The sequence below is a fragment of the Capsicum annuum genome, chromosome 12, assembly GCF_002878395.1.
Source record: "Capsicum annuum cultivar UCD-10X-F1 chromosome 12, UCD10Xv1.1, whole genome shotgun sequence".
NCBI lineage: Eukaryota > Viridiplantae > Streptophyta > Magnoliopsida > Solanales > Solanaceae > Capsicum > Capsicum annuum.
The window spans coordinates 207,271,728-207,287,599 of NC_061122.1; the positions used below are offsets into that span (position 1 = coordinate 207,271,728).

At 32.7% G+C, this 15,872-nt stretch overlaps 1 protein-coding gene across 1 annotated transcript; it reads right to left on the reverse strand.

The window, feature by feature from the left end:
• Positions 1 to 14,716: 14,716 nt before the first annotated feature.
• LOC107850970 (protein ECERIFERUM 2) lies at positions 14,717 to 15,626 on the reverse strand (the record flags this gene model as incomplete). The annotated part of the gene is given in 1 exon segment (XM_047400953.1): positions 14,717 to 15,626. A coding segment is annotated over 1 exon segment (891 nt), but the record flags the coding sequence as incomplete, so codon positions are not given.
• Between the last annotated feature and the right edge of the window lie 246 nt (positions 15,627 to 15,872).

Consider the following 15,872-nt stretch of genomic DNA (forward strand, 5'->3'; position numbering starts at 1 on the left):
ATCTAATACCTAAAGCATCACAAAACACGGTAAAGCCCACGCCTTCCTTGGGCAAAGCCAGTATAGGAGCTGAAGTCAACAAGTCTTTGAGCTTTTGAAAGCTCGCCTCATAAGCATCGGACCACTGAAAAGAAATCTTATTTTGGGTCAACTTGGTCAATGAAGCTACAATAGATGAAAATCCCTCAACAAAACGTCGATAATAACCTGCTAACACTACAAGAAAAGTGCTTATTACCTAGGAATTTTCATAGGGATAATGCGGTAAAATCTCCAAGTAATTTGATTACCTACGGATTTTCTTACCAATATAAAATCCCTAGATAATTTAGTTGCAAAAAAAAATTTGCAAGTAAATTACTTGCGAATTTATTTGCAATTAGCTATCAAAATTTTTCATGAATTATTTGGTAAAATTTCATAAAAAAAAAAGATTTTACCTACAGATTTCCATGAAAAAATTCACAAATTATTCCCCACGAAGATTCTCAAGTAAATTCAAAGGAAGTTTAAAGGTAAAAATTCCTAATTAACAAAAGAAAATTTCTTGCGGATATTTATGAAACTCTTTTGCAAGAAAATTCGTATGAAATCCCCCAAGTAGATCCGCAAGAACAAATTTTCTCAATTTTCATGTACATCCCCATGAAAATCTCTAAGTAATAATTCACACATAAATTACTATAAATATTTCACAATTAGTCAAAAAACTATTCAAAACCTCCAATAATTCTCAAAAACATCATTCAATACTAGTCTAATGTAAACCATTACAGCTAACAAAAAAACATCATTCGTAACATCCATAATTGATGCACTTTGAGTGGCAAAAATTTCTTATTTCTTTCTTTCAAACTCATTCTGCATAAGAATATGTTAATTCAAGCCATAAAAAGTTCTAAAAATACATTATTAGCATAAATTATATGACATTATAGTATCAAATAAAATTATAACAATCAACAGATATAAAAATGTATATATTAGCATATAAGCATCATAAACTCAAAGTTGATTTTTCATATTATTGTGACTATTGTTATGACTTGTTTTGTTAAGATAACAGAGGATGAAATTAGAAGAATAAGAGAACAAGAGGAGGGGTTCAAGTGGTGTCATGTATTTAACACTTAATGTCAAGAAAACTCTTTTCTTATTTGTTAAAACTCCGTACCCGGTCAAATAGATTATACAAGCTACACTGCAATAGATTATACATTGTCAGGTACACTGCAATGGATTATACAAGAAGATTTACTCAATGGAAAATTCTCAAAGAAGAGATCTTTTCATATAACCAAACATATTTATTTTGTAACTATACTTTATTATTTTCAAGTTATTAGTACACATTTCAAGTGACTGTACTTAAGCATTTTTAAGTCACAAGTTCGCAATTTCAAGTAACTACACTTAATCATTTTCAAGTCACTACACTTAATAATTTTCAAATAACTTATTCACATTTTAAGTCATTAGTACACATTTCAAGTCACTACACTCAAACCATTTTCAAATAGCTAATTGATATTTTAAATCACTATACTTAACCATTTTCAAATAACTACATTTAACTATTTTCAAGTCACTAGTACGCATTTCAAGTCACTACACTTGACCATTTTCAAGAAACTAATTCACATTTCAAGTCACTAAACTTAACTATTTTCAAGTAACTAGTACACATTTTAAATCACTACAATTAACTATTTTCAAACAATTAATTCACATTTCAAGTCACTATACTTGACCATTTTCAAGTAACTACTTCACATTTCAAATAATTATACTTAACCATTTTCAAGTAACTACTTCACATTTAAAATAACAATACTTAATCATTTTCAAGTCACTGCACTTAATCATTTATTTCAAGTCACTATACTTAACCACTTTCAAGTAACTAATTCACATTTCATAACCATTTTCAAGTCACTAGTACACATTTCAAGTCACTATACTTAACCATTTTCAAGTAACTACGTTTAACTATTTTCAAGTCACTAGTACACATTTCAAGTCACTACACTTAATCATTTTAAATTCACTAGTATACATTTCAAGATAATACATTTAATTATTTTCAAGTCACAAGTTCATAATTTCAAGTAACTTAGTGCACATTTCAAGTGACTACACTTAACCTTTTCTAGTCACAAGTATACATTGCAAGTCACTACACTTAACCATTTTAAAGTAAGTATATATTCAAGTAACTACACTTAATTATTTTCAAGTCACAAGTTCACAATCTCAAATGACTACACTTAACCATTTTAAAGTCACTAGTATACTTTTCAAGTCACTAGATTTAACCATTTTAAAGTCACAAGTATACATTCCAAGTAACTACATTTAATCATTTTCAAGTCTCAAGTTCACAATTTCAAATGACTACACTTAACCATTTTCAAGTAACTAATTCACATTTCAAGTAACTACACTTAACCCTTTTCAAGTCACTACTATACATTTTAAGTCACTACACTTAACCATTTTCAAATAACTAATTGACATTGCAAGTCACTACACTTATAATATTTTCAAGTCACTAATACACATTTCAAATCACTAAACTATTTTCAATTAACTAATCCACATTTCAAGTCACTATACTTAATCATTTTCAAGTAACTATATATCTATGCTACATTCCATCAAAACACACTTCAACATAATTTTCAAGTGCCTAAATTCAAAACACAAGTCACTAATTCATAATTCAAGTAACTACACTTAACATAATTTTTAAGTCACTAATTCACTTCACAAGTTACTAATGCACCTTTCAAGTACCTACACTTACACATTTTCAAGTCACTAATTCACTCCTCAAGTGACCACACTTTAGTAAATTCAAAACACAAGATCACCTTTCAAGTACTTATACTTACACATTTTCAAGTCGCTAATTCACTTATCAAGTGACCACACTTTACTAAATTCAAAACAAAAGTTCACATTTCAAGTACCTGAATTTAAAACACAAGTAACTATTTCATAATTCAAGTAACTACACCTAAACATTTCAAGTCACTAATTCACTTCACAAGTTACCAAACCAAACTAAATTCACAACAAAAGTTCACCTTTCAAGTAACTACACCTAAACATTTTCAAGTCACTAATTCACTTGTCAAGTGACCATGTACTTTACTAAATTCAAAACAAAAGTTCACATTTCAAGTACCTACACCTAAACATTTCAAGTCACTAATTCACTTCACAAGTTACTAATTCACCTTTCAAGTACCTACGCTTACACATTTTCAAGTCACTAATTCACTCATCAAGTGACCACACTTTAGTAAATTCAAAACACAAGATCACCTTTCAAGTACCTACACTTACACACTTTCAACTCGTTAATTCACTTATCAAGTGACCACACTTTACTAAATTCAAAACACAAATTCACATTTCAAGTACCTAAATTCAAAACACAAGTAACTATTTCATAATTCAAGTAGCTACACCTAAATATTTCAAGTCATTAAGCAAACTGTCAAACCTGTTAACCCATTAAGCATACCACATCTAAGTAATTTAAAACACACATTAAGCAGGCTGTCAAATCACATCTAAGCATCTCATAATTACAGAAAAAGAAAACATCATTCTTTCACCAATTAAAGGAAAGGAATTTATAATGTAATAAGAATAGACATGCCATGGTATTCACAACCATTGAATTTATAAAATCAGCCTAGCAAATGGAATAACAAAACCCCTAAAAACGGTCACAAACTTTAAAAAAATGTTAATGAGAGCTCACAAGTAAGGGTGTACATAGGTCGGGTTGGTTCAGTTTTTTATTAAAATATAACCAAACCAACAATGTCGGTTTTCTAAATCTATAATCAAATCAAACCAATATACAATTGGTTTTTTTATTTTGGTTTTTCAGTTTTTACGACTTTTTTTTATAATTATAATGTGATTGAAGAAAAAAATAAATGTTTTCACTAAAAAGATTAAAAAAAATGGTCATAGTTCTCATTGTCTTCTACTCCGTTTTCTTTTCGACATTTTCTTTAGATTTGGACATGACGAAACTTGATTATGAATTTTTAGTTGATCCTTGCAATTTCATGTGTGTTTATGTGCTTAGATTTACCTATACGAAAATGCCTAGTTCCTGTGAGTAAGGGTGTACAATCCAAAATCGCTAAGTCAAACCAAACTGATGAATCAAATCAAACCGAGGAAAAAACCCGACTTATGGTTTGGTTTGATTGATTAGGTGTTGGAAAAAAATGATCATTCTTGGTTTTGTTTGATATTAGCAAAAATAAAATCAAACCGAACACAAACCGAACGACATAATACATATATGATTTTAGTTTCTTATACGTAAAAAAATACTACTTATAATCTTCTTTCTAGTTACTTTTATTACTTTTTTATATTCAGAAAATAGATATATATTCTTGGCCTTTAATTATAATATTTGTCCATTAGTAACAAATTAATACAAAAGCCCAATTTTAATATATAAACCTAAAACTCTTCAATTGATTTACTTTACACTTTACTTTCCAAGTTTTCAGAGATTTCTCATTATTTCCTCATCTTACTTTCATCTTTCTTTTCTCATTCTCCTAATTCATCAAGTTGTAATCTCTTTTTTCTTATGGAATTATATTATAATTAATTATTTTATAGAGTTAAGCTTTAAATAAGTTGTCTCCAATTCTTCATTCTTTTGTATGCTCACATTTTATGTGAAGGAAACTTTCATACAAGCTACTATGACTAGTGACTTAGAAATTGAACCACCGGGTATCTACATAATATTACTTTGAGAGATAGTAGTTTAGACGTCTTAGTAATTTGCCAACCTAATTTTTATTGGAAGGTAATCTGTTGTAATATATTATGCATCTATCGTAAACTATCAAACAGATTACGTCATTTGTTAAAATATATCACGAATATGTTGTAAACTATCAAACAGATCAAGTCATCTATTGCGACAGATTACCCATCTGTTGTAAATTATCAAATAGATTAAGTCATATGTCGCAATAGATTACCTATCTGTTATAAATTATCAAATAGGCATTGTCATCTATTGTAGTTGACATTATGAGAACTCACCCCTAGTACTAGATTAATCAATTAAGGTATTAGTTGAACATATAAGGTAGTACGAATCGGTTTGGCTCAGAGTTATCGATCGACGACTCTGGTCAGAAGGAACGCAGTACCGTCTCATCATGCAATTGCCAAAAGACTCAATTAAAGTTGTAGTTGACCCTATGAGAACTGACCCTAGTCCTAGATTATTCAATTAAGATATTAGTACCCTAGTCCTAGATTAATCAATTAAGGTATTAGTCTAACGTATGCGGTATTAAGAATTGGTTTGGCTCAGAGTGATCGATCGATGACTCTGGTCGGGAGGAACACAATACCGCCTCATCATGAAATTGCTAAAAGACTTAATTGAAGTTGTATTTGACCCTATGAGAACTCACATTCTATTAAGGTATTAGTCTAACATATGAACTCAATTGAAATTATATATAAACCAATGTTCAACCTATTACAACAGATGTCTTTTCTATTGGATCAAATCAAACAGATTAGGTAATCTGTTGCAACATATTACACATCTATTATAAACTATCAAACAAATTATGTCATTTGTTTCGACAGATAACCGAGCTTTGGAAATTTCCAAATAGAAATTATCATCTATTGCACTTAAATATTTTAAGATCCTTTTTTAAAGCAATTTAGGTATTCTTGTCCGAGATTAAAAAGTTACAATACTAAGGAGGTAAAAAATATTACTCGGTACTACTTGGATAACTCAAAAATTTCCTGAGTGAGTAATCTTATCTGGTCTTTTCAACATCACCGTCTATTCGTGCCCCTCAAAAGTTATTACTGAATATTTAAAACCCATATCTAGAACTCTCTCCTTCAGCCATAAAGTAGTCTAGACTCAAATCATCACTCTTTTTTATTATCAATTCTTAATTATCTTTGTTTTCTTTTTTTCTCTCTTTTCTCTCTTCTTTCGGATGAGGATCCTTTAGGACCTCAACCAATCAATATCTTTTCTCAACTGAACTAGATGTTCTGATCCGTTTGCTTTTTTGACATTGCAGGTACACTTCACTGTTGCTCTTTCTATCTCTTCTTCTTTTTTGTATGTCATTTAAATTAGATATTTACATCTGTTGCTATTAATGATTTACCCATTACCAGTTTTCTATTTATTGAGAAAATTGAAGGAAAGGTGACTTTTAAGTCTTGAATGAACGAACCATTGTTTTTATTAAAATATGCAAAAAAAAGTCATCTATTGGGAGAACTTAAAAAGTCTTGTTATCAGTATAGTTTTTGTTTTATGTCTTTTGTTTGGTACTTTGGTTGTGCTATTTTTGGGGGTAGTGGTCGTGTTGGAATATGTGATGTTTGTGTTGTGGAAGGTCTTGGAACATAGGGTGTTGTTTCTTTGTTGTTGATGCTGTTGTTGGTGGTGTTGCAATAGTTTCCTCAACTATTGTAACTGATGAATCAGCTGTTGGAACAGACAGAGCAACTGTTTGAAGAAATCAAACTAGTAGTAAGGCTGGTTTTATTTATTCCAACAGATGACCCATTTGTTACAACATGTCATCCATCTGTTGAAACGATGCCTCATTGGTTGAATGTATGGGTAATCTGTTGCATCATATTGGTCATCTATTGATTCACACAATTTTGTTTTACCCTTTTGTAATGTTCTTTTTGTTTTCTTTTTGTTCTTCTCTTATTTGACATCAAATGTATTTCTCTTATTTGCAAATAAAAGAAAGTGAACTGGATCCACTTTTGCCCAGTCAACATTAATGGCTAGAGTAAAGATGGGTTCGAAGGAATAAGCTGCTTGAAGATAGAACCACTTCATATGTGGGAGGTATGTATTACTGATCAACCTATCATGAAAACACACATCCAGTACAATGATTTTGTGAATGTTTGTTCTTTACCTATTAGGCTGTAATCCTTCAAACAATATATGGCATTTTATAATTAAGATTGTTAGGTTCAAACTGGTAAGGATGAGGGACCAAGACGGTGGTGTCGATACCCCGTTACAATTTAATGACGATTTATGCTCATGTTTTTGTCTCAAGTTTGGGAAAGGGTTAAAGTTTTTTGCGGCAGTGTAAATATATAATAGTGATTGGACCGATTTTAATAGCTTAATGGACTTGTTGAAAGGCCTCCGAAGCCTCGCACTGCAACAAACAACGATGGAACCAATAGAAATTTCCCTGGTCCAAATTTAAATGGATAGATTGTTGGAGAAGACTATTATACAGCAAAAGGTGTTTGGGAGAAAATCTGTGCGGGAAGAGAGAGGTTAAGAAGGCCATATATCATCTCAGTCCTTTTTTAAGTGGAAACACAGGGTGGGAAGGAAAGTGTAGTGACATTGGCTGATGAAATTGACATGAAAATGAAAAAACTGGATGAGGTTCGAATGTGAAAGTGTATCCAAAAATGAAAATTCATCAGTTGTTGAAGAAAAAGAAGAATGGTCAATAGGACTGGAGCTGGAAACTTTGCTTGAGAATACAACTGGCGAGCATGGACTGAATGAAGACTCTCACAAAGTGCAGGACCAGAACTTTAAGGAAGCAACTTCGCGAGCACGGAAGGTGGTAAGATTATCCGTCTGAATTGAAACCTGAACCAACTACTCCTCCATTAAAAATACGGGATCATGTCAATTTCATTGATGTATAAAAGTCTGAGTTCAGGTTTCTCATGTCAATTTCATTGGCCATATATCAAGGTCTGAGATGATATACGACCTTCTCCACCTCCCCCTTCGCGCACAGGTATTCTCCCAAACACCTTTTGTTGTATAAAAACCTCCTCCAACAATCCATCCATATAAATTTGGAATAGGGGAATTTCTATTGGTTCCATCGTTGTTTGCTGCATTGCGAGGCTTCAGAGGCCTTTCAAGAAGTCCATTGCGCCATTAAAACCGGTCTAATCACTATTGGATATTTACACTACCGCTTAGACTTGAACCCTTCCCCAAACTTGACAAAAAAAATATGAGCATAAACCATCATTAAATTGTAACAGGGTATCAACACCACCGTCTTGGAACCTTTGGCCTTATCAGTTCGCACCAATCAAACTAAACTGTACAATGCAGGATCTTGTTTGAAGGATCATTGTCTAATCGGTAAAAAACTACATTCACAAAATTATTGCATTTTATGTATGTCTGTCATGGTATCCTGATCAATAATATACATAACTCACATGTATAAAAATGAGATCCATTGCACGCACCTTATTCTTTATACCCCATCAGGACATACCAGACAGTGTTGTTTATTCATATGCACGCATGTGATGACTATTAAAAAAGAGGTGTGAAGAGTCATGACTTTTTATCTTAACACATTCAAAACAGCTGATGAATTAAAATCCCCATCTGTTGCAACTGACGAATCAGCTGTTGGAAGAAATCAAAACATCTCCTCCAACATATAGTCCATCTGTCGTAACATATAATCCATATGTTGCAACAGATGGTAAATCTGTTGCAACAGACCAAACTGTGTTTTTATTTATCTACACACATGTGATTACTTCTTGCTAAAAATATTTGTTTCAATTTAGTTGTCCTATTTATAAAATCAAGAGAATTTTATTATATTCTTCCAAGATTACCCCTATTATTAAATGACTACATAAAGTATATTATTCACATTTATACTTTCAAAGAATAATTAATAAGGCCAATTTGGTAAAATAATTACCTAATTTATATTTTTATTAATTGGTGTGCCAAGCCCATAGGGCCCAACTAATACGAAACGGAGGAACTATTAAAAAAAGGTGAAGAGTCGTGACTTTTTATCTAACACATTCAAAACAGCTAATGAACTGAATACTCCATCTTTTGAAACTAATGAATCAACTGTTAGAAGATATCAAAACATCTCCTCCAATATACTGTCCATCTGTCGCAACAGATAATACATATGTTGAATCAGATGTCTTATCTGTTGCATATACAAACCATCTATTGCAAAAGATGGCAAATCTGTTTTGACAGACCATCTGTTGCACATTCAATCCATCTGTTGCAACAGATGCTATTTTTGTTACGACAGATGGACGATCTGTTGCAACAGATGGATGATCTGTTGCAACAGCTCAATAATAATGGCTTTTATCTAGTCTCAAACTATTTTGAAAAGGTGAGAAGTAATTAATGTAAAAGAAAAAGTCGTAACTTTTTACAGAAAATAAAATGCCACCAGTTTGAATGTAATTAATACAATGGAGTTGAACATTCCTTCCTTTTGGCCTGACATGTCCAGATTCAACCCTCTATAAATAGGTCCCACCTTAATCTTGATTTAACTCAACTTTATTTATTTCTTGAATTTTTATTTTTGTGTGACATCTTCAACCACTTCTCTTCAAAGAGCATATTCCTTTCTCGTTAAGGTAAGTTTTTTTGCTAGTGTAAATTTACTAGTTGGTTGTATATGCTGTATTACATTTTGGATTTTTTTCTTTACATTTGTCAATTCATGCATGTTCTAGATATAGCGGATTCTTTTCTGGATATTGTTATTCTACGCAACACAGTGCGAGAACTTTAGAGGTAGGTTAATGACCTGCAGAGGGAGTTGGTCGCTGTGAGAGCGACGATGTTCAGATAGATGCAGAGGCTGATGAGGGCCCTACTGTTGCGAGTTGATTGGACGACTGTCATTAATGATGATGGTAATAATAATAATAATTAGAATGTATTTTTTCTTTTAGCGTATTATTTTAATTTTTCTATATCGGATCTATACCTAATGTATTTTATTTTTCGTTTAATAAAAAATTTACTTTTAGTCAGACTTTGGGATTTTAATTCTTATTCAATTTTCATTCTATCTATTTCTTCTAATCTAGACATACATACATGTTAACATGTCGATGGTTGGAGGTAAGGAGCTATGTTGAATCCAGTAGCACTAGCAATTTTGGCTTTTGAATTCTTTCAACAGATAGACCATGTGTTGGAACATATTGGTCATCTGTTGGGTTTCTATCAATAGATTATCCATCTGTTTTGACTGATTTGTCATCTGTTGGAGGAAAATATTTTAGTTGTTTGTGCAACTGTTGAGAATAATTGTGGTCTATTGTATTATTTTGTTCATGTTTTGCCTCTTTTTATTGATGCACAAGTTATTAAAAAAAAAGATATTTTATATATAATAAATGATAATATTAGGTTCACAACAATGAGTTAAATATATAAAAGTCCACAACAAACAAACAAACAACAACACAAGTTTCTATAATTACAACAATCATGGTGGATTACGATTCGGGCATATAGTTCTTTTGTGGCCAGCGCATTTACATATGGAGCACTTGTTTCTTCTTGATGAAAATGATTCTCCAACTCCACGCCTCCTCTTATATGGCTTTCTTCCTAGTTTGATAGTGCTCGGGTCAATATACGGAGGAGGTATTAATCTCCCCATAAGCTCTGCTGGAATAACCCAAGATTCTTCGGGAGGCACCAGAGTAATATGCCCACTATATGCCATTTCATATTTTTCTACCAAATAATATTGAGAGGAGTGCTCATAAACTTCAGGTCTATATTTTATGACCGTATTGAGCTCGAAGCGCTGCCATAGCATGTGGACAAGGTATTTTGTCCAAGTCAAAATCCCTACACGTACAAGATCTTGTTTGAAGATCGACCGTGGCAGTATCACATGATCGGTGATACGAAATTTGTAATCTGCTATTTTATAAGAGAATAACCTATTCCCCAAATTGATGTTCGTTGATATTTTTTTTCAATTTCAAGAAAAAATTAGTTTTTTTTTCTGGGCACTTGAACAGCACACGCCTTTCGTTAAAAGAATCGCTATACTTCTTGCTTATTTTTTTAAACATAGCCTTGATGGGAAATTCTCTTTCATCGTCAAACAATGAATTCATCGATTCAGCTATGCTTGATGTCATAATATTGTACCTATAGAAAAGAATCACTTAGTACGACATCATACTAAACTTGTAAATCAAACAAGACATTAAATTCATAAGAATGTACCTATTTACATGACAGAATGCCCATCTTCATCTCTCAAAATTGATACGTGTGAGAAATTCTGCTACCTTGGGATTCACATCCGCTATTTGATTGAAATGGTCTAAAAACTCCTCTCTACTATATTCTTTAGCTGCTCTATAAAAAAAGGGTGACGACCCTTTCGTTGTAATAGTTGTTTCGAATATTCTCTCCAAGATGTCTGATTCAAGAACCAAAGTAAGCTAAAGTGAAGAAAAGTGAACCCATCTTTGGAATACTTGGATGCCTATCCGGTACAAAACACAACTCTTAGGTATCTTCGACGCAGCATCACAGTTGTTCAAAAAAAATTCATAAGAGGCATCACATTCTTTGTCCGCTACATAAAAAGCGACAGGAAAGATGTGATTCTCCGCATCCTGCGCCATCACCGCTAGTAGAACTCCATCATACCTGCTCCTCAAGAAGGTACCGTCGACGGCTATGCCTTTTCTCAAATGTCGAAAACCTTGAATCCAAGCATCATAGGATATAAAAAAGTACTTGAACCCTCTATTTTCATCCAGATGCAATGTCGTCTTACTTCCGGGATTTGCGGACTCAATCGTGTAACGGTAAGAATCTAGGACTTCATACCCATGCTCGAGTGTCCCCCTAACCAGGTCCTTGGCAATCCCCATGGTCGTATATACCTTCCAATAACTGACTAGGACACCTAAATTTGTAAGGAGTTGATTGGTCATAACCCCTGTTGAAGGGCCTTTTCCATCGGGGAAACTACTCTTGAAATATTCACCGAGGACCTTTGTCGTGGCATGAAGATTTTGGCCCGAGATATGCTCGAACCACATATGTGATGCTTTTCATGTTTACGAATGACGAATATGTCAGAACTTGCGTACTTTACCATTCTCAACCACCACTTCCAAGTCGAATTAGCATATTTGAAGCAAAAGACACTGCTCGAATTAATCATCTTATTTATTCTAAAATCTTTTTTCAAGCAAGAAATAAACAAAGTGTTAGATAGTTCATTCTTGTCCTTGAATGACATTCCAATAAAAAAATTGTTCCCATCATCTTGAAGATTTCCAGACTGTGTCGATTGAGAAGAACTGAACATAATATTAGTCGCATCAACGGGCGTAGGTGTTTGATCATCATCTGGAATATTCATGTCTAGATCATCCAACCTATCATCAAAGAAGTTTTTTTTTTCTTCTTCTTCTTCTTCTACGTTCTGGTTCTCATTCTCTCTCATTTTTTTCAACCATGTACACCCTTAACACCGGCCTGGTTGAATCACTTAGATAAGCATGCAACCGAACATGATCGGTTATCTTGAAAGGCAGTACCCTCTGATTTTCAAAGGAACTGTGCATGTAGCTAATCGCGAGTTCTTCCGGTTGATAATTCAGTCTACAAAAGCTGATGATTAAGTTCACAAAATCATCATACGAAACATCACTTTGGACTGTCATAGCTATCGTCTCTAGCATTTCACCCTCCTTCCAACGCCATACATATCGATTGCTCTTCTCGACCCATTGATCATGACAATCCACCCCTATTATTATTAATTCCTCCATTAGTGGTACCTAAATAAAGTTATTTATTAAAAAAAGTTGATAGTGATTTCATAGTGCCGTGAATGAATCCCAACAGATGTCTTATTTGTTGCAACAGGTAAGTGATCAGTCGCAACTGATTACTTACCCGTTGGGATTCATTTTATGCCCCTGAATATCTGTTGCAACAGATGAAGCGCCTGTTGGGATTGATGTTATAGTACTAAATCACCTTTGAAGCTGATTTCAACATATGAGTGACATGTTGCATTAGATAATTAACCTGTTGTGACAGATGACTTACCTATTGCAACAGGTTAGTAATTTGTTATAACAAATATTTATTTTGTTGCAACAAACAACACTTCTGTTGGAATCGTGTTCAAGTTCTGTTGCAACAGATTACTAATCTGTTGAAACAGATATTTATCATGTCGCACGATAACTAATCTGTTGCAATAGATGTGTCAAATGTTGTAACAGATGACCCATCTGTTTAAACATGAATCCAACATATCAGTCTTTCATTGAAACAGACGTCTCATCTGTTGCAACAATTGATTTATCTGTTTAAACAAATGGATCTTATATTGGATCATAATTGGGTTCTACCCATTGTTGGAAAACAACAACACAATAGTAGTTACCCAGATGGCAAATTTAACTAAAAATTATAATTTGACTTACCAAGGTCTCCTATAAAGTAATGTCAAAGTGGAAAGTGATGTTCGAAATAAAATTTGACCTAAGAAATTGGTTAAATATCAACAGTAGCGGTAACAGCAATAACAAATGGTCAACAAGAAGAAGATGAAGATGATAATGAAGTGGAAGATGATGATAATGAAGCAGAAGATGATGAATGAAGCAGCAACAATAATGAACAACAAAAATCGCTAAGAGAGAGAAAACAACAATGGGTGAGAAGAGAGAGAAAGACGTTTTTTCCCTCTGTTTTTCGTTATATAGGCTACCATTTGGATCAAAGTGTAAATTTAAAAATTTGTGGGTTATTTTCAAACTTCCCCAACTTTCTTAATCCATCATAAAGTAATTGTCACTTCCACCTAATAATTAAGACTTGTGTCACCTACACCTCATTTTAAAACTCTTTTGTCACCTACAGCTCAAAGCCCCAAGTTAGATAAATAGGACAAGACCTGTGTTTTAACATTTAAAATATAGGAACGTGTATATTTACAGTTTTACCCTTCACAGTACTATAAACCATCACTTATAAATAGTAGAAATCGGAGTTTACTAATAGGATTTTGGGGGCAATTTGAAGTATTAGATTGAGAGGAATAATACAAATAATTTAAACAAATTATCTTTTGCTTAATGTTGCTCTTAAGAGTGTGTAAATGAAAAATGTGACAAGTAAAATGGCCAGGAGGAAATACTTAACACTCGGTTGAAAAAAATATTAAGTATCTATGAGAGAATTAATTTATCAAATTGATTTTATTAATTATATTTTAATAATTTTAATTTGTTTATTGATAAATTATTTAGTTTTTTCTTACAATGAAATAATAAATTTTTTGTTTAACCCAGTACTTAAATACACTTTCATATAGTAATAATATCACACCTCAAGGCTCAAGTTTTCTTCTCTTCTTTATTCTATTTGATATTTTGCATCTCTTGGATAGCTGCTAAAGTTACTATCATGTGATTAGGTGGTCACAGGTTCAAGTTATGGAAACAGTCTCTTACAGAAATATAAAGTTGCTTATAATAGACTCTTGTAGTCTGACAATCTTTTTCTGCACCCAATGCATAGTGAGAACTTTAGTACTCGACACTGCCCTTTTTGCGTTTCTCTTATCTTTACCTTTTTTCTCTATCAAAATTTTTCAATAATTACATAACCAATTAAATAATTTTCCATTAATGTCCAAACACACACACATAACATAAAGTTTAACTTTTACAAATGACAACCGAAATCAGCTTTACAAATGATAACCAAAATCAGGTAAACACAAGATCTTCGTGCTTTAAACAATGAACTAACATATGCCAAGAACTTTATCACATTTTCATGCAAATAGAAAATATTTCCTTTCTTCAAATTAATTTCAAAAAATACCTAATTCCTTTCTCATCTCATTTTTCAACCCTTCAATTTGACCTTTAGGCAAATTCACATTCACTATCTTTCCACCTTCTTTTCTATTCAAACCTTTAGGCCCTGGCAATACCAAAACAACACCTTCATCACCAACTCCACTTATGTTATAACTTGCAAAACTTGGTTTTTTACCCCTAAGCTCCAAATCATAAATCCTTAACTCTTCAAGATTCACAAATGTGAGATTTGCCCCATACACAACAAAGTCTGAAACACCATTTTCTTTTTTCATTAATTCTTCGACAACTCTAGTCTCGTCCTCCGTCTTTTCAGCTATCAACTCTGCCAATTCTGATGTATCAGCCTCGAAAACTTTGATGTCACTTGCTTCAACTATGCTAATCATCACTTGACTGTTGCTCGATACTTCAGTTGTTACTCTGTCACAAGAGTTGTCGTCCCTAAGTATAATTGTCACAATCTTGGGCTCTGATGAATATTCCCTCCTTACATTAGCCAAAAATTTCCAAATTGTAGCACAAATAACGTCAAAAGGCTTCACTTTAGTTCCACAAACATTGGAGACGAGTTGGTTTAGTTTCTTTTGTGTGATATGAAAAGAATGTGATTGCATTTTGCAAGTGTTGGTGAGTTTCCAATGATCACCAATTGGATCAACTCTCTTTAGGGAAAATGGCAACTTTTTAACTGTAGATAATATTGGGTTCTTGATCAATTTGTTGGTTCTTGTTGACTTGTCAAGAAATTGAGGTGAAGGTTGACCATCCATGATTTGTGCCCACATATTAAGGAAATTTGAAGCTGAAAATGCATCTCCGAGGACATGAGCCCAACTTAGCCCTATTGACATCCCTCCACACTTGAACCAAGTGAACTGGAAAAAAGAAAATGATCCAATGTAGAAAAAAATTTAAGTGATTGGGTTTTCTCATGTACAAATTAAAGTGAATAGTATTTGGAGAACTACTAGAAAAGGGAAGTTCCTAATTTTATATCTATGGCGTACAGCCTTTGTCCCTTTTTATATGGTATTGTTTAACCGTAAATGTAAATTTATAATTAAATTATTTTAAAGTATAAAAATATATTACTTCTATATTTTTAAAAATAGATTAAGAAAATG